The sequence below is a fragment of the Engraulis encrasicolus genome, unplaced genomic scaffold (genome assembly GCF_034702125.1).
Source record: "Engraulis encrasicolus isolate BLACKSEA-1 unplaced genomic scaffold, IST_EnEncr_1.0 scaffold_286_np1212, whole genome shotgun sequence".
Lineage (NCBI taxonomy): Eukaryota > Metazoa > Chordata > Actinopteri > Clupeiformes > Engraulidae > Engraulis > Engraulis encrasicolus.
In genome coordinates, this window is record NW_026945573.1 from 30,004 (window position 1) to 54,583 (window position 24,580).

Below are 24,580 nucleotides of genomic sequence, written 5' to 3' on the forward strand. Positions count from 1 at the left end.
TTCCAAGCAATTTTATGCAAAAAAAAGAGTTGCAAAACATTCCATAAATTGACGTACCTGAGTTGTGCAAGATAGAAGCATTTGTGAACATAAAGAAAAGTATCATAATGCCGATACTGCTATCAAGCAGATATCCTGTTGACGAAAATAACATACCAATGTCATTGATTAACGCAAACATTCAGAGGCAGTAATATCGCAAAACTTTTTCTAATATGCCAATATTCCCAAATGCCAATAGAAAAGTTACAGCCTGATCTCTCAGAATTCCGTGGAATGGTTTCACAAATTTTACCAAAATTCAATTGTTTCTGCGATAGAATCCCGGAAGTGCTTTCTATATTCCCACAGCACTGTGTTAAGTCTATCATTAGTGTGTGTCAAGTATGACCGAAACGAAATTAAAGTTTGTTGGTGGAATGGACAGTGTGCGGGATTTCTTTGCACTTGACTGACAACCCCGCTGGGATAACATCCTACGCACCTGCCCAACTACAGAGGTGTGCAAAAGCGTCTTTGTTGAACTAAGTCTATCTTTAGAAAACAGATACCAAATTCTAATACTAAATAAAAGAATGCCAGAGCAATTGAAGTTGTACCCTGACCAAAACACTCCCTAACCATAAACTGTCAGTGCAGACAGGTTTTTGAGAAATAGGCTACCTTTTCCAGTTGGTTGATAGGCTATCAAATGCATGTTAAAAAAATGAAAGAATACTAGCTATGCCAGACCAAAACAATCCCTAACCCTAACCTCTCAGTTAGACATGTTTTTTGAGAAAAATATTTGAAATGTAAAAAATCCTGAGAAACTCTGGTCTTCCAGACGGGAAATGAAATATGTCACCCCAATATTTGTGTAGTTATGACAAACAGCATAGCTGTGTGATAATGTAGCCTCTACACATTCACATTTCTTGCACAGTGGTGATACGTCATATTTTATACAACTTGCCCTTGGAGTAATGTAACCTATGTAGAATTTAAAATGTTATCAAACAGTGTCAGGTGTTAATGGAACAGTCATGTGTGTGTTGAAGGCATTCTTTCCACACAAATTGAGATACTAGAGTTCCAAGCTCTGTTTGTGTTCTGTCTGTCTGTTTGTTTTGGATGATCCCATGATCAGCTAAATGTGTCAAACAGTTGAGATCATGGAGTGTGACCTGGCAAACATTTGAATGCAGATCTCCAAAGCATTTGGTGTTACCGTCTGAAAGTTAGGATGATATGTTTTGACATAATTCCTAATCTGGAGATATGGGAAGAAATGATTCTTTGGTCATTTACATTTCTCCTGAAGTTGTTGAAAACAGGCAAAGGTGACCCTAATGTACAGATTCCTGATGCTTCCTATCTCCAAATCCTTCCACACTTTGAATGCTCCATCCAAAGTGGATTGGCCGCTATAGACCCCTTTACTGTTTGTAAGCAGATATGACGTAATTTGGCTGCATGTGCATCGTTGGAGCGCAATTGACCATGCACCGTAGACTGTTTGTACTAGACTGTTGTACAGAAACTAGGTATTTTTCCCCCGAAAGAAGATAACAGATGGTCACGCTAACTTCAGATATGCAGTGGGTACCACAGACATGGGCATTCCTGATGATGTTTTCAGTCCAGTCGGTAGTCTAATGTCTTGTAGCAACAAACATCTCATATGCCTCTGGAGCGGCCTCTTCCCTCTCACAATAGCATAACAAGTGGAATCTACATTTCGGAATCTACATTTGGTTTTATGAACGCACACGCAGCAGGACGGCAGGTCTTCTCTGTTTAGGGTCTGCACTGTCTGTTTGCGTGTTTGTGTTCAGAGTGTGTGTGTGTGTGTGTGTCTTTTTTTACATAAAAAGACCTGTTTTCCTGCCAAACTTTTCATATTGTATTAGGCCTATTGTATTAGGTTTTTTGGAAGAAATATAACTGAGGCCATCTAAATTCAATATAGCCATTTTTCCAAATTTTCGATTTTGACCCTATATTTTTTGGCAATACAGCAATGATGTCAGTGTGTGGTTGTGTGTGTGTGTGTGTGTGTGTGTGTGTGTGTGTGTGTGTGTGTGTGCCTGGGTGTTCTTTTCTCCAGGTGTGTGTTGTTGCCCAGGATGGTGGGGATATGAGTGAGGGTGTTGGGGAGGCAGAATTGTTTGGCAGGGTGAAACACTGTAGAGCAGGGGAAAGATGAGCCGATGGAGTACAGTAAATGTATGACATATCTATGTTTGCACACACCCTTGCACACACATTTGTTTTATTAACCTTTTGGTCAGTAAACCAATGTGATAAGTTTGGCAGGACAATACCGTAAGTTAGGCCTTTTTCAGCAGACCACTGAGTTTGTGTAATTCATTCATTTTCATGTTCTTTAGGATATTTCAAAGTGGCTAAATATATTTTCATATCTTTTTGTAGCCAAACTTTGTACTCACGTCTGTAAGAATATAGGACAGAATTTAACCAAAATGGCGGCCATATTGAATTTTGGCCCCATGTTTTAATCTCTTCCAATAGGCCTTCTGGCAGGGACAGTCTAATAAGAGACGGAACACTTCAGAAAGTGTCCATAGGAATGAATGGCTGCAATTTGCTTCACTAATATGGCGCGTGCTTGCACATATCTTATCTGTCCGGTAACAAGAGCCAATTGCTTGCTGAGCTGCGCTGTTACTTAGGTGCTGTTTCCACGTAGCAGGATATTTTTTTAGCAGGGTATTTTTTTTCTCCTGCTTAGGTGTAAATGCAACATGTGGATAAAAATAAATCCTCCATTGTAACAGATGCGTTTCAGCCCCCTAAATAGGACATTTTTTTATCCTGCTTTTTATACCGGGATTTTAAATATCTGCTACGTGGAAACGGAAGGCCAAAACCAATGCAAAACCAATGCAACCAGGAGAAAAAAATATCCACATGTAAAAATATCCAGCTACGTGGAAACAGCACCTATGACATCTTCTATGAACTCGCCTATTAGGTAAAGTGATAAAATAATGAACTGCACATTGGTGAATGGATGGTTGTTACTACTAAACTTCCAAACTTTGGAATTCACTCCCACTGTCACTTCGTCAGTGTTCTACACTATCTACTTTTAAATCCAAGCTGAAGACACACCTTTTCATTTCTGCTTTTCCACTTCATTGACAGGCACTTCCACTTTATTTTAATCATCAGTTTATTTTTAATTTTACATATTATTTTTCCCCTCATTTTATTTTATTTTCAAATGCATTCTACTTCTTTTTCTTACTTGAAAACATTTATCTTTATTGTACTTTTATTTCTATTTTATTTTTGCATTTTAATTACTCTCCTATTGTTAATTCACTGAAGCTTTGTTTTACTTTCCCTACTGTTATGTATTTGTTTTGATTGTAAAGTGTCCTTGGGTATCTTGAAAGGCGCTCAAAAATAAAATGTATTATTATTATTATTACTAGAATATCGTAAAAAGGTCTGCACTTACCGCTGCAGAACTGGAATTTATATTTGCAGAAGCCTAGTGAAATAAGTAAAATCTAGTCAGAACATATTAAGCCCCAATGTTAAAAAACAAATGGTGAAAGTCTCAGACATGTAATGAAAAACATTAAAAACAAAATTGTTAGTTTGCTTACCTATTAAAAAAACGCTGATATTTAAAGCCAATATACATCCAAGCCATGCATACATTGACTTAGTCTGTACAGTGTTTAACATCGCCAAAATCAATTCCTGGGTCCTGTAGTGCACTGAGTCACACAGAGGAAAAAGCACATCTGTCAGGTAAAGTATCTATGTCAAAAGGGAAACATACTCCTTCCCTACTGACGACTTACATTATAATTAGAGCATTTGGACAAACAGGAACATGAACTCTGTGCACCTATACAGTAGAGTGCTGTAGCTGGAAAAAGGAGTTTACTTTAGTAAGATTAACTGGGTGTTATTAAAACATGTTAGGCCCTTTGCCACGCACAGTATGTTATGAAACCAAATGAAAAGTGTAGCCATGAATCCATCTCAGATACACACATACACACACACACACACACACACACACACACACACACACACACACACACACACACACACACACACACACACACACACACACACACACACACGAAATGTGGTAGATTTTCCCCCCCTGAAGAACTCAACCTAACTAGTTGTACGCCTAGGGATATAGAATCTCTTGAGATATTGCACCTGCTATTTGCTGTTCTGACATGGTAAAGGGCATTACATTACCCTGTTTTTATACAGCTCCTTCCTTAAAAAAATGAAATTTCATGGGAAACTTCAATAATTGAGGTTGCCTAGATGGCCATATCAGCCATTTTGTTATGCTTCTTCCGTAAATCAGTTTTAAAAAATTAAAACGTTATTCCAATGTGCTTTTTAAAATGCTGAATTACAATGGGAAAGTAACAGGAATCACAGTACAATCTCACACACATCCAAATTCTTTTCGGGTGCAGGTTCAAAAATGTGAAGTTCATGTAAGGTAGGCCTAATGAAAGAATAACATGCAAGCAAGTCCTTGTGCACAACCCTTCAGCTGTCCAGGTGCAGGTGTAAGGCAGGAAAAGGTGATCAATATGAAAAGTTCATGAAACACCGTACACTGTTCTTTTTTTTCTCTCTGAAGACGCAGTAGGCGAAACGTGTTGTTCGCTACAAAATACAAAGACAAAAAAAGAACAGGCCTAATGAAAGAACCGCACACTGGTGAGCTCCCATTTACTCCATTTTTATTCTTATGACGTTTCAGGCCACCCTGATCCTTCCTCACACCAGTGAACTCCTATTTCCAGGGTGGCCCGAAACGTCAGGAGAATAAAAAGTCTGTATTGTCTTTCACAACACAGTATCACCCCGTCTGGCCCCCACCTCCATCCATAACCAGAGAGTTTAACAGGTCAGACACTTCAAATATCTTGGACCCACCATAAAACAATAAACTCACTTTTGATGAACATGTCACCAACATCCACAACAGGTCTCACCAGAGGCTCTATGTGATCCGTAAACTCTCTGCCCTCTCTGTTGCCCCTCACCACCTGTCCCTTCTGTATTCCAGCATCATCCAGCCCATTCTACTGTACTGCTCACCCTGCTTTTACAACATGCTCTCCACCAGCAGCAGAAACAAACTCACAAAAATCACCAGCCCACTAACAGCCTAACTGATCTCAACCTCAAATCTGTCACACACTCAATAACCACATATCACACGCATCCCTTCCACACACACTCCCATCTGGCCGCAGGTAGGCCTACAGATCAATCAGATGGCAAAGAGCACGCTTCTGTCAAAAGTAAACTCACCTTAGCATGGTTTTATGTAATTGTTGACCCTTAGTGTGTGCTGTGTTTTCATCCTTATTTATGTTTTAGTTTGCAGTGGGAATTCATTTTGCTGTGTTTTCTGTATTTTGTTCATGACTTGCTGTGCCTTGTTTGCCGTGACAATTATAATTTATAGGACATTGCCTTTTTTAGTTGTGGGTCTACAATTGCGTGCAACCAGCTGATTACCACCATCAGCTGATTATCATCACCAGCTGACTCTCCCCTCTAATGAGCGACGCGGCGCTGAAACAACTGATTGACTGAATTAACAAATAGGTGTGCAGGTGCGGAAGAGAGGAGGCCGGCAGACGAAGCAGAAGGCAGCGAGGTGCGGGTGGAAAGGACCGACTCCAGCAACGACAGAAACGCCGAGGCAGCTGGCCGGAGATCGAGACGTTCTGGACTGAAGTGGTTGGCGGAGTCAACTAACGCACCAACCCAAGTTAAGTACCCGGCCTTGCCTGCCTGCCTTGCCATTATTGTGCTTGTGTGTGTCTGCTGCCGATATACCACTGATCAAGGGCTGTTTTCTGCCGTAGTGGGAGCCTTCCTGCCAGAGTCACACGCTGCTGCAGAAGCGGCCCAACGCGCACCAGCGGACCCGCCTCTCTGGAACTGAAGGCGGCTTGCGGGAGCGGTAGTAGGCTCGACCAGCTTCATCCGACGCTCAGCTGGTTGCTGGGCTATCGTTTCGTGGACTGTGCGCGCTCCCTCTGGCTCAAGGACAATAGAGACTCGTGCGATTTTGGACACTTTGAACTGTTGCCGCTCTTGCATTCTTTTATGGACAAAGCCGACTGAACTTCGGGGGGTGGTTCCGTGGGGTATTTATTTGTGTTTTTTTTATATATGTTATTGCCCGGGCATTTTAGTCTTTTGTTATTGTAATAAATTTGTAAAACCAAATTTTATCTTGGCTCTTCCATTTTTCCAACAGTGGTAACTAATTTATGCTGGTGTTCGAACCCCACACTTTGTGTGACATGTTTACTGGCGTAGTCGTGCAGGAAACCAGCCCACTGTTGGAAAATGAGCGAGCCACGAGAAGGTAGTAACCAATCTGCTCCACAAGGTGGTAGCAACCAACCAATTACAGCACAGTTTATTATTATGGTTTATGGGAGCCGCTTGGATTCCAAAATTTGGTGGGGATAAATCTAAATTTGAAGAATGGCGGGGTCAGGTTGAGGTGATGCTAAGGGCCCAAGGACTAAATCCAGAACAGCAAGCGGACTTCTTGCTAGGTGCCCTGGAAGGAGAGGCAAAGCGAGAGTTATGTCTTGTTGAATCCGAAAATAAGAATACTGGACAGAAAGTTCTTGAAGCAATAAAAAAACTTTATTCCAAACCAACTACTAAGGCAAAGTTGAGGGCAATTTTTTTTTTATTGTAAACAACGAAGTGATGAAAATGTAAATGCATTTATACTGAGATTGCGAGAACTTTTCTCTAGATGGCGAGAACAAGACACAGCCGGCAGATCCGGAGAGATGCAACCATGACCTTCGCCACCGTCTGCAGTGAAGCACGGGCCCTGGAACGCGATCTACAGGAGGAAGAAGATGGCACCTTCTCCCATAGAGTCACCGCCCCCACACACAGAGACACCAAAGCAGACCTAGAGTCATGGAAGGACCAGATTCGTGAGGATCTGCGACAGGGGCTAATAGGTGAAATGAAGGAGCAGATGAAGGCACTGTCAGCTGACCTCATGGAGGAAATGAAAGCACAGTTGGCCACTAGGGAAGTGCCCCCAGCACCTCGGGCCCCTCCCAGAGATCACACGGCTCGAGCACCAGCAGGGCAGATTCGAGAGCGGCAGACAACAGCACCCTCCTACCAGTGGGATGCGCAGGGCCGCCCCATCTGTCGAGCGTGCGGCGAAGCAGGACATGTGCAGCGCCGTTGTCCCCACCGACCATCAGGAAGGCGGGATTTTTAAGTTCCCCTACGGCTGAGGGCCAAGTAGTGGGGGTAGTCACCCAGGACACAGAGCCCATAGTGCAACACAAGTCTGCGTTGATCGGTGAGTGCCCATATGTTAATATAAAAATGAATGGACAGTGTATACCTTTTGTGCTTGACACTGTTTCGCAGATGACCCTGTTGAGCCAAAGACTGTTTAAGAAATATCTTGAAAACACCTGCCTGACAAATTTTGATGAGACCCCCTGGTTGACGCTTCGCGCAGCCAATGGCCTGAAGATCCCCTATGTGGGCTATGTGCTGGTTGACTGTATGGTGGGAATTATCCATGTCCCCAGTATGGGGGTAATTATAGTGAATGATGATTGCCTGGGGCCAGAACAGGGGATACTGGGGATGAACATTATTAAACCTGTGTGGTGCCACAGGATTACCACTAAGCCCCCAGCTCCACACTTCCAGGGCATAGCAAAGTCGCCCAAACAACCACCAGTGGTCATCCCACCCCAGTCTGAAATGATCATGTGGACACAGGTACCTGACTACCCCCTTAATCAGTCCTGTAGTGTGATTGTAGAACCCCTCCCTGACAATGGCTTGGATTGGTGTGTGGCCCGCACGGTGACCACTCTACAGGGCGGCCAAGTGGCCTGTCGTGTATGCAATCCCAACCCCTACCCGGTTGTGGGTCCCACAGCGGCAGCCTTTGGCAGAGGTGACTGAAGTGGAACCATCCGATATCCAAGGAGAGCGGGAGCTGATCATCCACAGTGTGGCGACTGATATTGTGGAGGTAGAGGTGAGGCAAATTGGGGTCACTGGGGAAAATGATGTCACTGCTTCACATCCTGTGTTGTCCTTGCAGGGAGGGGGGTTGACCGCTACACAACAAGGAGAGATGACTGACCTACTACGGAAATGGGCTCAAGTATTCGCCCGCCATGATGAAGACTTTGGTTGTACTGGCATCGTTAAACACCAAATACCAACCGGCTCTGCAGCCCCAAGCCGGGAGAGGTATCGTCCAGTTCCACCAAGCCTTTATACAGAGCTGAGAGCCCTACTGCAGAACATGCTGGACAGCGGTGTGGTGAGTGAGAGTGCAAGCCCTTGGGCCGCCCCTATTGTGCTTGTGAAAAAGAAAGATGGAAGCCGGCGATTTTGTGTAGATTATGGAAAGTTAAACTCACTCACCCACAAAGACGCTTACCCATTGCCCCGTATAGAGGAGTGTTTGACTGGCCTTAAAGCTGCAAAATGGTACTCCACGCTGGATTTAGCGAGTGGCTATTGGCAGGTAGAGATGCACCCCTCAGACAGAGAAAAGACTGCCTTCACGACCCCTTGTGGCTTGTATGAGTTCAATAGGATGCCATTTGGATTATGTAATGCTCCCGCCACATTCCAAAGACTGATGCAGCGTTGCCTAGGCAACCTAGTGAATGACTGTTTGCTCATTTATTTGGATGATGTGGTGATTTTCTCTCCTGACTTCAATAGCCATCTACAGCACCTAGAAGAGGTCTTCCAGCGCCTCCACCAGCATGGCCTGAAACTGCAGCCCACCAAGTGCCACCTCTTCCAGCGCCAGGTAACCTACCTTGGGCATGTCATCAGTGAGGAAGGGGTAGCCACTGATCCAGCTAAAACTGAAGCCGTGAGAGACTGGCCAATCCCTCAGAATATGAAGCAGGTGAGATCTTTCCTTGGCTTTGCTGGCTATTACCGCCGGTTCATACCTGCATTCTCAAAAATAGCTGCCCCTTTGCATGCCCTCACCCGTGGCACTGCCACTCACAACAAGACGGCCTCCATTGAATGGTCACCATCCTGCCAGCAAGCTTTTGAACAGCTTAAAGAAGCCTTGCTTAGTGTGCCTATACTGGCTTATGCAGACTTTACTCAACCATTCAGACTGTACACTGATGCCAGTTTTGAAGGCCTTGGAGCCGTGCTGGCCCAAGTGCAAGGTGGCCAAGAAAGAGTAATTGCATATGCCAGTAGGAGTCTGCAACCAACTGAGCGTAATGATCAGAATTACAGTTCATTTAAGTTGGAGTTACTTGGCCTGAAATGGGCAGTCACTGAAAAATTCAAAGATTATCTGTATGGCGCTGAATTTACTGTGTTTACAGACAACAACCCCTTGGTGCACCGGGACACTGCTCGCCTGGGCGCAGTTGAGCAACGTTGGGTGGCGCAGCTGGCCAACTTCAAGTACACTTTGAAATACCGCCCAGGGGCCCACAACGGAAATGCGGATGGCTTGTCCCGCCGGGAACATGGTGACAACGCCACACCTACCCACGTCAACCAAGTAGCTGCAGACGACCACCGGACATGGGCAGAACGACAGGAACAAGACCCAGTGCTGAAACAGATGCGGCGATGGAAGGAGCAACAGGTGCGACCAGCAGAGTCAAGCGACCCTTTGTCCCCATATGCAAAGCAGCTGTGTAGAGAATGGGACCAGATGGTAGTCCGAGATGTGGTCCTCGGAAAGCTGCATCAGGAGGCCGGTGCTGTGGAGAGCTTCCAAGTCATCATCCCGGAGAAGGCTGCCAAGGAGATATGGGAGGCCTACCATCAGAGCATGGGCCATCCTAGTGCGGACAGGACCCTGAAAACCCTACAACTGCGCTGCTACTGGCCAGGGATGACCCAAGATGTGAAGGAATGGACTGCAACCTGCCCCCACTGTGTCCTGACCAAAACTGGCCCCGAAGTAAGAGCCCCCTTGGTCTCAATCACAACTACCTACCCGTTTGAGGTCGTTGGCATGGACTACCTTTCACTGGGGCGACAAGAGGACAGGTACCCATACATTTTAGTCATGACTGACCTATTTTCCAAATATGCTGTTGCAGTACCCACCAGAGACCAGTCAGCCAGTACGACTGCCCAAGCCATATATAGGCACCTGATTCAAGTCTTCGGCTGTCCCGAGCGAATCCTCACCGACCGGGGTGCAGCCTTTGAGTCGTCCCTTGTGAAGGAGCTTTGCCAACTATATGGCTGTCAAAAGAGTCGCACTACCCCTTACCATCCCCAGGGTAATGGTGCATGTGAGAGATTCAATCAGACTCTGCTAGGACTGCTTAACTCTCTGACCGAAACTGAACATTCCCAGTGGCCCAACCAGCTACCTGCCCTAGTCCAAGCATACAATAGCACCACTCACAGCACCACTGGGGTGACTCCCCATTACGTGGTCTTTGGGCGACATGCCAGACTCCCTGTTGACTGGGCGACTGGGTTGCAGCCGGTGGCAGGTTCCCACACCTTGACTGGGTGGGTAAAGAAACACCAAGAAGCACTCAGCCATGCGTATCAAACGGTCCAGACCCGAACCCAGCATAGACAAGAGCTAGATCAAACGAGATACAACAGGCGGGCCAAACCAGCAACCTTGTTGCCCGGGGAGCGAGTACTCATTCGTAACTTCCGCAGAAGGGACAGAGGAAAGCTGAACTACAAGTGGTCCCCTGAACCATATGTGGTGGTCAGCCAGCTGCGAGAACACCATCCAGTTTATGTCCTCCGCCCTGAAGGTAAAGATGGTCCTACCCGCACTGTACACCGCAATAACCTTCGACCTTGCCCCTTGAATTTGTTGCAGGACCACCAGGTACCAGATGATCCAGAGCCCAGGACTGTTGATCAGCCTCATACCATACCCCCTCCCACATGGTGGCTGCCAAGACTAACTGTTACCCACCCACAGCCAGCCGAGAATGCCAGGGTACCAGCATTGACTCCTCCACCTGATTCCCCCAGGGTACAGGCCCCCCTGCCCAATGACTTAGACGACCCCGGTGTGCGGCGTTCCCAAAGAACAAACTTAGGCCTACCACCTGCCAGGTACCGCTGCCAATAGATGGTCGGGACGACCTCCATTAAAGAGGGGGGGGTAATGTCAAAAGTAAGCTCCCCTAAGCATGGTTTTATGTAATTGTTGACCCTTAGTGTGTGGTGTTTTCATCCTTATTTATATGGTGTGTTTTGGTTTGCAGTGGGAATTCCTTTTGCTGTGTTTTCTGTATTTTGTTTATGACTTGCTGTGCCTTGTTTGCCGTGAAAATTATAATTTATAGGACATTGCCTTTTTTAGTTGTGGGTCTACAATTGCGTGCAACCAGCTGATTACCACCATCAGCTGATTATCATCACCAGCTGACTCTCCCCTCTAATGAGCGACGCGGCGCTGAAACAACTGATTGACTTAACAAATAGGTGTGCAGGTGCGGAAGGGAGGGAGGCCGGCAGACGAAGCAGAATGCAGCGAGGTGCGGGTGGAAAGGACCGACTCCAGCAACGACAGAAACGCCGAGGCAGCTGGCCGGAGATCGAGACGTTCTGGACTGAAGTGGTTGGCGGAGTCAACTAACGCACCAACCCAAGTGTATCTGCAAGTGATGTGTGCTATGATTATGTCCTCGGTTGTAAGTCCCTTTGGATGAAAGTGTCTGCCAAATGTACTGTAATGTAAGTAGCAAATGCATTAAGTAGAAAAATCTCTCTTGATGCATGTGGTAATGTTATATGTGAAAATAGACGTGTAATTTGACAAATCACACCTGATACATATCATCATAATTGCATCAATAATAGGCTACTGATAATACCTGATACACAATAACATCAATAATGTATTAGTTTTACCCTAATGTAATGTTAATAACTTTATAACACATGAAGTGGCAAAGTCTCACTTAATGCACCTGGTGATACAATGACATAATGTGAATATTATAACAACATAATTTGACAAATCATACCTGATACTATAACAGTTGATACAATTGCATACACAGCTGGTACACTCAAGGTCTTCAGAACTCGAAAGCCCTCTGTGAAATATGATTGAAATGTATTTAAGATAACAAACAAACTAATTCATAATTTCTTCCCATGACCCTTACAGACCCTTATGACCATGCAGACTCCCAGGACACCTACTTGCTGTCCTAGGACAACAGAACAATGAAGACACCAAGACACTGTTCCGGGACTGAGACAACGAAGGGTCCCGGTACAGCAGGTGTTACGGAACAGCAAGTAGGTGTCCCGGGACAGCAACTAGGTGTCAAGTGCCTCTTTTCCACTGCCATTTTTCTGGTAGGCCTTACAGCTCGACACAGCGCAACTCGGCCGCCACTTTTTGCTTTACAATTGAGCTGTGTCGTGCCTATTCGAAAAGCAAAAAGTGGTGGCCGAGTTGCGCTGTGTCGAGCTGTAGGCCTACCAATAAAATGGCAGTGGAAAAGAGGCACTGGTGTCCTGGTGTCACAGGATACCAACTAGATCAGCAGTTGTGAGTCCTAGGACAGCAGCTGTGTGTCCAGGACAGCAGGTTGGTGTTCTGGGACACAAGACTGGGCTTTGGGTTTCGGGATAGTTTTCAGGCCTACATATGTTGCAGCACTTATCTGTTGAAAAGTGAATCAGCTCATGTCAGGGAACATAAGCGTCACTTTCGGGCAGAAACCTTGTATCTCCACTTTTGTTATTATCTCTTAATTAATTTTTAAATCACATTTTTCTTAATAAATGAACATTTCAACATTGAAGTTGGTTATTAATTAATTCATCATACATATATACTTATTGAGGCTGACCAGTAGTACTGATTAATATTTTATAATAACAAATATAAAAGAATACAAATATAGTGGAGATATGAGTTTTTTGCTGGACAGCAACGATAGTCTACGCTCCCGACGAATCGTTTATTCCCTGGACGATGCAACTGCTCCCTGGCCGACTGAAAGACTGCATGATTGACTAAACAACAGCTGACTAAACACCAGTGCAACACACAGGCCTGTATTCCTGGTTGTCAGTTATACTGCATAAGTAACCAACAATCTATCACATCCTCAACAAAAAGTGCGGGAGGTGACAGAAATTATGCACATTTATCTAATTGTCACTGAGGACATTCTGATACTGAATTTCAAATGATCATATATCAATTACAACCTTTTGTTTGCAGAGATCTCTTTTATAAGGTTGTGATTATTTAACAATGGCAGGAAACTTGCTGGAATGTCAACTTAAGTGAACAAACTGTACTGTAGTAAAGTGTACTGTATTCAACATTCATCTAGTTTGCCAACATTATCATTCTTGTGAATTCTGTGAACAGCGTACAAATATAAAGGTTTAGAAAACAAAAGAACTGAAAATCCTATCTTTTTTTTCAAGGTAATACAACTCCATAAGGTAAAAAAAACTTACCTGGGAGCTGGTCCAGAAAAGGAGCCATCTTCATTAGCAGACAAAGTTGAGAGTAGCACAAGCAGATGCCTCTTCCAGAGATCCTGGAGAAGGACAAAATAATACAATATTCTGTAATACACCCAGAAAACTATGCAGGCAACTATGCAAGAATACATATTATGAAATCACGTTTAATACACAACCTACCTTCAACAAATCCCCAAAGTATAAAGCATAATCCCAAAAGGACACCCGGAAACACAAGGCAACAGAAATGTATAGCCCAGGCCCTTGGACTACTTTCTGGAAGAGAATGTAAAATCTGTTATTAACACAAATCCTTATTTTAGACTTTGGGGCGTTGATCAAGTACTGGCATCATCATGGATCTGGAAGAGCAATTATGTGGCCATTGATATGGAATTTTGAAATTCAGCCATCTTGAAAACAGTGACCTACAAAATTTACTCAATTCATGCATTTACTGCTAGATAGTTATCACACAAACAGAAAGGCACCCATCTTGAAAGCATTTTCTGAAATCAGTTCATGGACCTATTATAGACTGTTCTCTCACAAGGCTGGGAGAATATGTTTCCACCCGTTCAAAAGTTATAGCACAAACAACAACATTTGTGATAGAAAGCCAGACGATTGCACAGACTCAAGTGCAGTCAAGCCTCTGCCCTGGTGCCTTCAGTGGACGAAGGTAGAAAAGGCTGGACTGTCAGCATCCCAAGCTAAACATGCATATGGATACATTTCAGAGAAACTCCTCAATTAAGCCTTTTAACCAGACAATGCCTGGATTCATTCCAGATACTCCTTGTGGACAGAAGAGAGATGCCGGAGCATCTTAAAATGTGGAAGTTTAACTGTTTTATTGGGCAAATGCCAAGACTAACATTTCAATGTCTTCTTCAGAGTCTGACAGAGTCTTATCTGTACACATATATGCACATACATTAATGGCAGCTTGTAAAGCATTTAAAAAAATAATATCAATATGAAATAACTGCACCTTTTTATATTGCATATTGTATAAAATTCAGGCAATACCGTACGTATTTTATTATCATGCAAGTCATGATTTAACCAAAGGATAACGCACCTTTCTTTTGTAAAAGGAGCCAGGATGGTACAGTAAATCCCAAGGTGTACAGCAGAGTGATGGTACACAACACCAATATAGATATGTGCAGATTAGAAAACCCTAGACAAAAGAAATAAATGGCAAACTTAAAAATGTTGACATGCACAATTTTTAGCTAATTAATATGTGTGCATGCAAGTATGTGATGTGTGTTTCAAGGAAGTAATCTTGCCAAGTGCCCGTAGAACCACAGTAGTGTTGGCCGATAGATCCCCACTATGCGCCGTGCAGATGTACTCCCCTTTATCCTCAGTCCTGACATCTTTCAGTTTCAATGAGAAGTCACCTTTGTGGATATCTTCGCTGAATAACTGAGCCCGGACTTGATACTTTGGATCTGAAGCATCTGAGACAACCTCACCATCTTGGTAAAGTAGCACTAATGTCAGATCTTTCCTCCTCCAGGTGACCTCCTCTAGTTTGTCTGCAGGTATGTGGGAGTCCACAGAGCAGTTCAGGACCACTTCATCAGCTGCATGAGCAAACACCACACCTCCTCCTCTCACCAAGAGGAATTCTGAAACAACAATTGATAATAAGTGAAAGAAAAAAATGAGGAAAATGGATGGAGCTTTTATATTTGAAAAATATTGTCAAAGCATTAATTACTCAAAACTCACCTAAATACACCTCTACTATTATATTTTCTGACTCTACATTTGTAAACACTTTACACGTGTAATCTCCCACGTCTTGCATAGTCACATTATGTAGCATGATAGAGTAGTTCCCTCTGGCAAACTCCTCTGTAAAGAAGTGCACCCTTCCCGCATACACATGATCCTGTGACTCTGGTCTCTCCTCTCCCTCCTGGAAGAGGTGCAGCAGGGCACCAGAGTCTGCTCTTCTCCACTCCACCTCCAGCTCCTCCAGAGGCAGGGGGGATTCAGCAGCACAGGGCAGCAGGACAGAGCCTCCCAGCTGGGCAGCAAGAGGACCAGAGGGACCCTGCAGTTGGAAACCTGACAATAGCACACACAACAGACAACTGCTTAAAAGTAGTGGTGCCAACAATGATCGATTTGGTGATCCAATCCAATGGGGGGCATGGACGATTCAATTCAATGCGGCAAGTTCCAGAATCGATGCAGCATTTTTGTTAAGTTTCAATCACTTCCGTGGATATTTCGGGAGCAAATGAATGTTAAATTAAATAAGAGTACTTCAAAGCATTGCAAGACTGATACAGACTGATCCAGACTGATACAGAAAACAGCCAATAAATTGTTGCTCAACATCTGACTACTTGTATTGCCTCATCATGACTGATGAAACATTTGCTTTGCTTTCAGTAGAAATGTAATGCATTGCAATGCATTGTAGAATTGAATCGGATCGGATCTAATCGAATCGCTACCCCCTGAATCGTGATCGAATCGGATCGTGAGGGCAGTGCCAATCCACACCACTACTTAAAAGTGCCTAAACGCTTAAAACCTAGAGGCAAGGACAATGACAATCCTCATTCATCCAACTCATTTTAGTCATTGAGTCTTGCAAGCCAATGCGACAACAACTAGACTTCTTTGAAGTAACTCGGTTTAGTACTGCATAGCAGTAGGGTATATATTCACCAGAAAAGCAGGATTCACCACTTTCAACACAGACTTGACAGTGGTCTAATGTTTAGGGAGGTGGTCTTAAGACCAGAGGGTTGCAGGTTTGAATGCCACCCTTACCTCTACACAATAGAGAATAGAGACCTAAGGCGGCTTCATAATTTAAAAAGTTAAACTTATTTTAATCATCATCCCGTAGCCCCTTAATGCTCGCTGTACCATCTGAGGCACGTTGTAATAGTCATTGAAAGGTTAAATACCATAGTAGGCTACTACTATACTATGACATAACACTGGGCCTTTAGTAATGCACTAGTCAATGCCATTCTGGTAACAACAAATGTATAATGCCATGTTTTATCGAGTTAAACTGTACACTGCACTCCCAGAGAGGAAAGAGTTAATTAACCTTTACTCTCTGCCACTACTCCATCCCTTGCCTGCCCTGAGTCTGTGTTTGACTTCACTGCCAGTAGGCCTACTCACTCACTCTCCCACTTTTCCACAATGCACAGAAGCAAGACTGACATTTCAAGTGCACCTCAAACCACACACCATGTAACTGTAATGTCATGTGAGGATTTCATGTGGTTCCATGTGCAGGGATTGGTCAACTCTGTTCCCTAAAAGTTGGGCTTCAATTAACTAAGCCATTTGAACAGAAGCTGAGGTGCTCTCAAAAGATATCCAGCTGCTTTTGACAGAGGCAACACGCAAAGCAGGAAGTCCAAACATGATCCCATGTAGCCAACATTATCAGATAACATTATCAGGAAGACTAGTACCCTTTGGGTGCAATTTAGATATGAGAATGTCATAAATGCCACCAAAGGCAGATCATTTTGTAGTGGGCCTAAGTATTCAGGGAGTCTTTATGTAATTCATAGCCTACTAACTAATCGTACGTTTACCTGCATACCTTCACGCAATCCTACAGCATATAGCCTACCCGTGCTGCAGACTGGCATAACGGCTGGCACAAGAGGAGGAGTGCTGAATTGCCATTTTATCACATGAAATCAAAAGCATTGCGATTCTAACATATCCAAAAGGCGTTGATGTATAGATTATCTTTAACCCCTCAATGTCCAGATGTCCTACTGTTTTCCACTCATGTCAGTAATCTAAAACACATTCAGACCTAATGGCAGGGTGCAGTACACTGAGCTGATATCAAATTTCTATGCCTATACTAGTTACACTTTAAAAGCAATTATAAAAGGCTAGACCTACGCGTAAACTAGGCCAGATAGTAAACAATGGACCCAGTTACCCATGATCAATACATACCCTCAGACGCGGTCAACATGAAGGTCAAAAGCACCACCCATGTCACGTCGGAAACCAATAGCTTCACCATCTCTTAAATCACAATCTGAAAATTTAAACTATCAACATTCTCTGATGAGCCGCTAAAGGAAAAGGAGACTTTTTGAAGCCTGCAAGAACGTCCAAACACTTTAGTTACATAGCCGTTTAATCAGTTGTGTCTATCGACACTCAAGCATTTTCACTTTCGCTTTACGTCGTAGGCTACATGTCCTGCCCATGGAGGGAGAAAAAAAAAAACAGGTCCAGACACTCACTGGCATGCACTCAAAAACGAACGGAAGACTGATGCCCCCTGGTGTCAATTGAATGGCAAAGTCATTATGCAGACACACTAGTGGCTCTGTCTGACTTGTAGTGGTTGTTGTAGGGTGGCGCCTTTCTTGCACAAGGGCCGGATTACGCACAGGCTAGTGGCTGCAACCTAGGTCCCCTCGCCTGCCATGGGAGCAGTGGTGTAGTCTATGTTTTCAGGGATTTCAGTATACCCACTTAAAATTGATTGATCCATTGTTCTGAATAGCACAAATATATACAGTATACCCACTTCAAAAAATGCTCAAATATACAGTATACCCACCATAAAAAAATAGACTACACCACTGCATGGGAGGGCCTGATCGGTCAAATTGCAGAATTGAATTCAAGATGCAATATTGAAAAATATTCATCTGTCATGTTGAGAACAGTTGGTTGACATATGATCCTTAATTCCTAGGTCATACTTGTGACATTGTAAATTTGTAACTAAATTTGCCATCCAGCTGGAGCCACAGAAACCTGTAGCCTAGGAGGGGTGAAAGTAGTCAGGTGCGCACAGTTGCATAGCACCGGTATAAAATATACTGTTGGTGCGCCGTATCGGCAAGAGAATAGGTTTAATGCTGCCCAAAAACCCACATTTAAAAAAAAGTAAGGTCACACACATACAACCATTTCCAACAAAGTGTCTTATGATAGGCCTACCAGAAATAGTCATGCAGCGCTATAGATCTGTAGTAGGCCTACATGTGTCACGAAACCGATATAGGCCTACAGATAAAGCACAATAAAAATTGCTGACAACTATAATTAGCCTACCGCATGAAATTAAAAAAATAAAAATGTAGGCCTACTGCACCGGATAACTGGATGACTGTACCGTAGGCCTACACCCTGCACACGTGAGCCATTTACAACCTCTCATACAAGTCTGCTGATGTAGCAACTGAATTTTTCATCTAACCACTCATGTCAAAGCAGGAATCATAGTAAATTCTTGAACCAATTCATTTGTACAATGAAAAGTACAATATGTGACCATTTCCTCCTCATACATTCGGAATGACAAGTAATTCATATTATGCCACCATGCAGCACCGGTAAGAAACGAAAACTACTTTCACCCCCTGAGCCTATAGTAGGGTGACCATGTCCGTGACAGCAAAAAGGAGGTCACATTTTAGGACGGGGGGTTTGGGGGTCCTCCCCCAAGAAAATTAGCGTTTTTTTATGCAATTTCATGCATTTTAATGCATTTTTGTCCGGCGTAATGCTGTGCCTTAAAAGGAGGAGGACTGTCCTCCCTAAAGGAGGACGTCTGCCCACTGTATGGGCCCCCGGCCACCTTATCCAGCCCTGGGATTGCTGGTTGAGATCCAGAGGCCTCCTTTTGTAGACCCTATAATTTATAGCCCACACTTTGCAAGAGAGACTCACATAGGCTACACAAACATAACACAATTTGGGGTTTGGGGCTGCAGGACACATTTGCAACAAAATGTACACAGAGACTGCTGAAAGTGTAGGCCCTATGTGTTGCCAATGGGATTGTGTATTTCGTCTGCAGCTTCAAGTAGCCTATGCAAATAGCCTAGGTGTAATAGGCCTTAATACATTTTCAATTTTGCATTTTTCTTTCTTCTTTTAAGTTTGTTTAGGAGCACTTCCTGGACTCGGAAAAAGGTTGAGGAGCTCATGTCATCAGATAGCCTAGGCCTAGGGGAAAAACTGAAGATGCAAACTGAAGAAAATCCAAGGTAGGCCTACTCTCCTTTAGAAAGAGTTAAGAGTAATTGAAATGGCTTGGTCAAAGTAAGTAGACATTTGAACACCCCAGTGTTGGGCAACGCGTTGCAATGCCTTCTTCAGGGAGTCAAACTTCAGGCACGCACGCACGCGCGCGCCCGCCCGCCCGCGCACGCACGCACGCACGCACGCACACACCTTGTTTTATGACAGAATACTGAAGCGAATGTTGTTTTCTTTTTTTAAACCAAGATTACATGCATTGATTGTAGGCTATTTCTGCGCATGATCACAGAAGCTCGGGCTCAGGAAGTTAGTGACGTGACCCAAAAGTGTCACCTGACCAGGGCGGAAGAACCCTGCTCAGTTGGGTGGTTGTTTACTATCGCAGAAATCCAGTTACCTGCGTACCCGTTCATTCCTGTTTGATAATGGCCACTACGATCAGTACGCAGCGTGGGCAGGTAAGGTTTAAGATCCATGTCTAAACGACACATCAGCTATGAAATAGATCATTATTTAACATTAATCGACATGGATATCTCATCTCATCTCATGTAGCTCGCAAGTGAGATATTGCAAGCAACACAGACTGGGCGCTATTTTTCAAGCGTCTGTAGCCTGCCGTATGCATGGTCATTTATAACTTTGCGAGGAGTTGGTGAAATAAAGACCATGTCACTAAAATAACAGAATAGTGGCTCTGTCGAATGGGTAAATAAGATGGTGAAGTACGCTGACCGCTAACATGGCTAACTAGAAGGGAGGTGATGGGGCTAGCCAGTGCGCTACTGACTATTAGCAACTGTTGAGTGAGTCATAGTTGGCGTGTAATGTGTCAACTAAGTATGTTTCAAGTGTTGTGTTGTCATAATCCTGTGTCATCGGCTATGTACACTCAGATTTTGTTTGGCCGCGCTACATTAGAGCGAACAGGTTCAGAGACTGTTCTAGAAAACCTGTGGGTTGTTAGCTATAAGTTACTTCTACTCTCCACTGTCCTCTTAGGTCGCATAGCAAAGACATGTCAGTGGCCTTGCTGTCAACGCAAGCATAGCAATTGTGTCTTGAGTCTAACATGTTTAGACGTGCATTTGTTGCAAAACATGAGCAAGTTTACGTGAGGGATTGTACACTCTAGCCAGATTTAGTAGCTTGGTTTAGTAACCACCGCCATGGTAGGCCATGCACTACTTTGTCATGAAGTGGTGAGGGCAGGCTTATCTCTGTTACATATGGCTAATGATTAGCCTGCCTTCCTTCTAAAGATGAAATAGTTCTAGACATGCTTTGATTAAAGGACACAGCAGCAACATTGTTGACATGGTTTGGATTCAGTGAAATTACTGAAAAGTTTACTCTGGAGAGGGAGACTGTCAGAGAGTAGAGCTAGCCAAAGGTGTTGGCTTGACTTGGAAAGTGGTGATAATATCAGAGAGACTGGATACTCCTAGAATCTCTATTAATATGGTAAATTGCCCGGGTTTGCCATTTGTGCATTATATTTGTAATAAAGTGGTGGGGACAAAAGTGGTATGAACATGTCCCCATCATCCACACCTAAAATAACACCCATCAGTGCTGGATCACATGATGTGTGGTTGTTTATGAAGATGTCTTTAGATGTACCCTTGTCTCTATTTACAGTTTGGGCAAGGGAATGTAGCTGGCATTTCTCCCTTTCTTTCTCTTTTAAGAGGATTATAGCAGCATAAGTAGATGACAAGGTCTTTAAGGCAACAAACTCATGGCTGCTGGCCTGGGCCTTTTGTGTGTAAGTTAACACACATGGACTAATGATGGAAGCCACAGATGTGTATATGATTGCACTGTAGTGTATGACCATTTCATATGCGGTCATTCGTATGAATGGCTAATTCTAATGCCCTTTTTACATCCTTGAATGACATTGCATTGACTTATGGTTTGCCATCATTACATTATACACCTAGTAGTTACTTTGTATTTTATCCAAAGTGACTTACAAAGCAGGGCAAACAGAGAAACGTACACCATCACCTCTGGAGAAAATTGAGATATTCACTATGCCATGCAAATATTCAGGTTCCCTTAAAGACTGTGTTCCCTTCTTATTTCTTTCAAGACATTTATTTTCTTTAAATTAGAGCAAAAGAACTGGTGTGCATAGCGACAGCACTGCATAGGCCTATATTTCAATCACTAAAGTGCTTGACTTCCATATCCTCCATAATTAAATGCATTCTATTCATAGATTGTATAGATGTTCTATGATTCTATTCTATTGTAAATTATATTCCACTCCATGTTGTCTCCCCTTGTTCACTCACCAGGTGTACATCGGGGAGCTGCCCCAGGACTTCCTGCGCATCACCCCCACGCAGCAGCAGCAGCAGGTGCAGCTGGACGCCCAGGCAGCCCAGCAGCTGCAGTACACCGGCTCCATCGGCACCGTGGGACGCCTCAGCATCACCGTAGTGCAGGTAGTGTGTGCATGCGCGCATGCGTGCCTTTGGTTGTCCGATAGTTTAGTATTGCCTGTCTGAGAATCGTAGCCTCTTACTTCAGATGGGGTCGCCGGCGGGACTATTCATAATTTGCTGAAAATGGTCAATTAAATCATAACAACATTGCTATGACAGTACCGAGAGCCAAGTAACAGATTAAGACATAGCCATTACAACTTTGGTGACAGTAAGGTTATAACATAGGTTCTATGCTTAGAGGTTAAGAAAGGGCCTCAAGTTCTAATCTACACCAATGTGTGTGGGTGTGCATTTGTCTGTGCATCGTTGCTTTCTTGATAGTTTGGCATTGTATGTTAGCGATTTGCATGTTCAAACACATGAAACTCAGTAATAGCCTACAGTTGATATTTGGTCTCAGTATATCTGAGATATTACGGCGTGGATGTTTCTATACTGATCAGTGTGTGCGCACAATTGTTTGATTGATAGTTTAGCAGTAGGCTTATATGATGGCTACTGACCCTGGATGTGTTTCTCAACAGCATTGTTGCTAACCAAGTTAGCAACTTACGTGATTGCGATGTATGTTATTTCCCATTGGCAACCTACTACGATGCTAAGTGGTTAGCAACAACGCTTCCGAGAAATGGGGTCCCATTACTTAGTCTTTTATCTTTACTTAGTAATTATAGTCCCATTACTTAGTCTATTTGTCTACATTGTCTCTGCTGTGTCTGTTTCTCTGACAGGCTAAGCTTGCAAAGAACTACGGGATGACGCGGATGGACCCCTACTGCAGAATCAGGCTGGGCTACGCCGTGTACGAGACGCCCACAGCACACAATGGGGCCAAGAACCCGCGCTGGAACAAAGTCATCCAGTGCACCGTTCCTCCAGGGGTCGACTCCTTCTACCTAGAGATATTTGACGAGGTGAGGACAGGTGGAGGACACCAAAAACGTAAATAAATGTGAACAGAGTGTAGTAATAATTGTGGGACAGACAGACAGAACGATACTGAACATGAATATTATTTTTTTATTATATTGATTGAGCAATTTCATTTTGAAAAAACATTGGAGTACCACAGTTTAGCTTTTCTGTTACTGTATTAATGCAGACATTTTGATATGTGTTGTGTAGCGGGCATTCTCCATGGACGACCGTATCGCATGGACGCACGTGACCATCCCCGAGGGCCTGAGAGAGGGCAGTGTGGTGGACGAGTGGTACAGCCTGAGTGGCAGGCAGGGAGACGACAAGGAGGGCATGATCAACCTCGTCATGTCATTCGCTGTGAGTATACGTATATATTTTGTGATATTGATTTTTTTTCTCCTCACACCTCAACTGGCAGATGGTGTTGGAGAGGACTCATAGATCATTGATCAGGGAAAAAAACGATTAAAAAAAACAATAAAACTCCTGCACACTGACCGTTTTGCTCTGTCGTGAAATGGTCAGTGTGCGGGAGTTTTGTAGTTTTTTTTCTACACATGGAAATGTACTAGCATGCACACATACACATACACGCTTGCCTGCATGGACACACGCACAGAGACACTTATACGAATGCTTACACACATTCCTCACACACACACACTCCCTCCTTGTGCATTCTCTCTCTTTCACTCTCACTCTCACACACACACACACACATTCGGCACATATCGATGCTTCACTCATATAATCATACGCGCATGGCTATTCTCACACAGGTGTTGGCATGCAGCCATTCCCCAATTTCATGCCATTGTGTTCAGGTGTTTACCTAAGAGTCGTAAAGGGAAATTGACCCTGCTGGTTATTTGCCATCTTTCCACTTTTATTGGTTGTACTTTGACCATAAGTCATTACACCTGTACTACTAACCTTACTTCTCAGTATTTCTGTGCCTTTGACCTTAGCCCAGAGACCTACTTACAAACGCACTAGATTACAATTCTCGGTAGATCTGGAGTAGGACTTGAACTCTTAAATACCTGCTGTGGGGTTTTTTTTGCAGTCATATGCTTGACCTTAGAGATCTGTTGGGATTATACTTATTCTCTGTATTGTTGACACTTGTTCACTCTCGATTTCTTGGTCATTTGCCTTCTGGGGTGGTCTTGTCTCGAATTCATTATTTATTAATTCATTCATTAATTCATTAGGTGTTTACTGATGCAGTCAATGCTATATTTAATCCAATCCAAACGGAACCTGGTGTTCTGCTCTAAACAGGGGCAGACCTGTAGGAGGGACAAGCAGGGCATTTGCCCTGGGGCTCAGCCCACTGGCCCTCCTGTGTTGGTGTGGGGGGGCTTAGTGTGATCATGGCAGGCTGTATGGAGGGGCCCTATGGGTGGTTTGCCCTGGGACCCTGTGTGCATTTGTTCCGCCACTGGCTCTAAAATAGTCATCTTCAAATGCTTGTCTGCTCCTTCTCATCTGTTGTCTATCCTTTGATGTTTTACTGATGTAGTCATGCAACATTGGGTATTTTAACATGTCTGTCATGCGTGTCCTTCTTGTTTGTAGTCTATCATTCGACGTTTTACTGATGTAGTCAGTCAATACATCCTGTGTATTTTCTATGCAACATTGGGCATTTTAAC

At 43.8% G+C, this 24,580-nt stretch overlaps 2 protein-coding genes across 2 annotated transcripts; one reads left to right on the top strand and one right to left on the bottom strand.

Moving 5' to 3' along the window:
- Positions 1-14,760: 14,760 nt before the first annotated feature.
- On the bottom strand, positions 14,761-17,560 carry LOC134443081 (myelin-oligodendrocyte glycoprotein-like). The gene is made up of 3 exons (XM_063193020.1): positions 17,491-17,560; positions 15,262-15,603; positions 14,761-15,158 (listed from the first exon to the last, which is right to left on the bottom strand). The coding sequence occupies exons 1-3, from the start codon at positions 17,558-17,560 to the stop codon at positions 14,761-14,763; spliced, it is 810 nt and encodes a 269-aa protein (XP_063049090.1).
- Positions 17,561-19,899: 2,339 nt separating this feature from the next.
- On the top strand, positions 19,900-23,279 carry LOC134443083 (toll-interacting protein; the record flags this gene model as incomplete). Its single annotated transcript, XM_063193021.1, has 4 exons — positions 19,900-20,000; positions 21,849-21,998; positions 22,733-22,915; positions 23,127-23,279. Coding segments are annotated over exons 1-4 (519 nt in total), but the record flags the coding sequence as incomplete, so codon positions are not given.
- Positions 23,280-24,580: the final 1,301 nt, after the last annotated feature.

Excerpts from the sequence above, each read along its gene's own strand:
- LOC134443081 (XM_063193020.1), bottom strand. The coding sequence starts at position 17,560 with ATGGTGAAGCTATTGGTTTCCGACGTGACATGGGTGGTGCTTTTGACC. Across the intron at positions 15,604-17,490 it reads CATGTTGACCGCGTCTGAGG|GTTTCCAACTGCAGGGTCCC; the intron begins GTATGTATTGAT and ends TGCTATTGTCAG. Across the intron at positions 15,159-15,261 it reads AATAGTAGAGGTGTATTTAG|AATTCCTCTTGGTGAGAGGA; the intron begins GTGAGTTTTGAG and ends TTGTTGTTTCAG.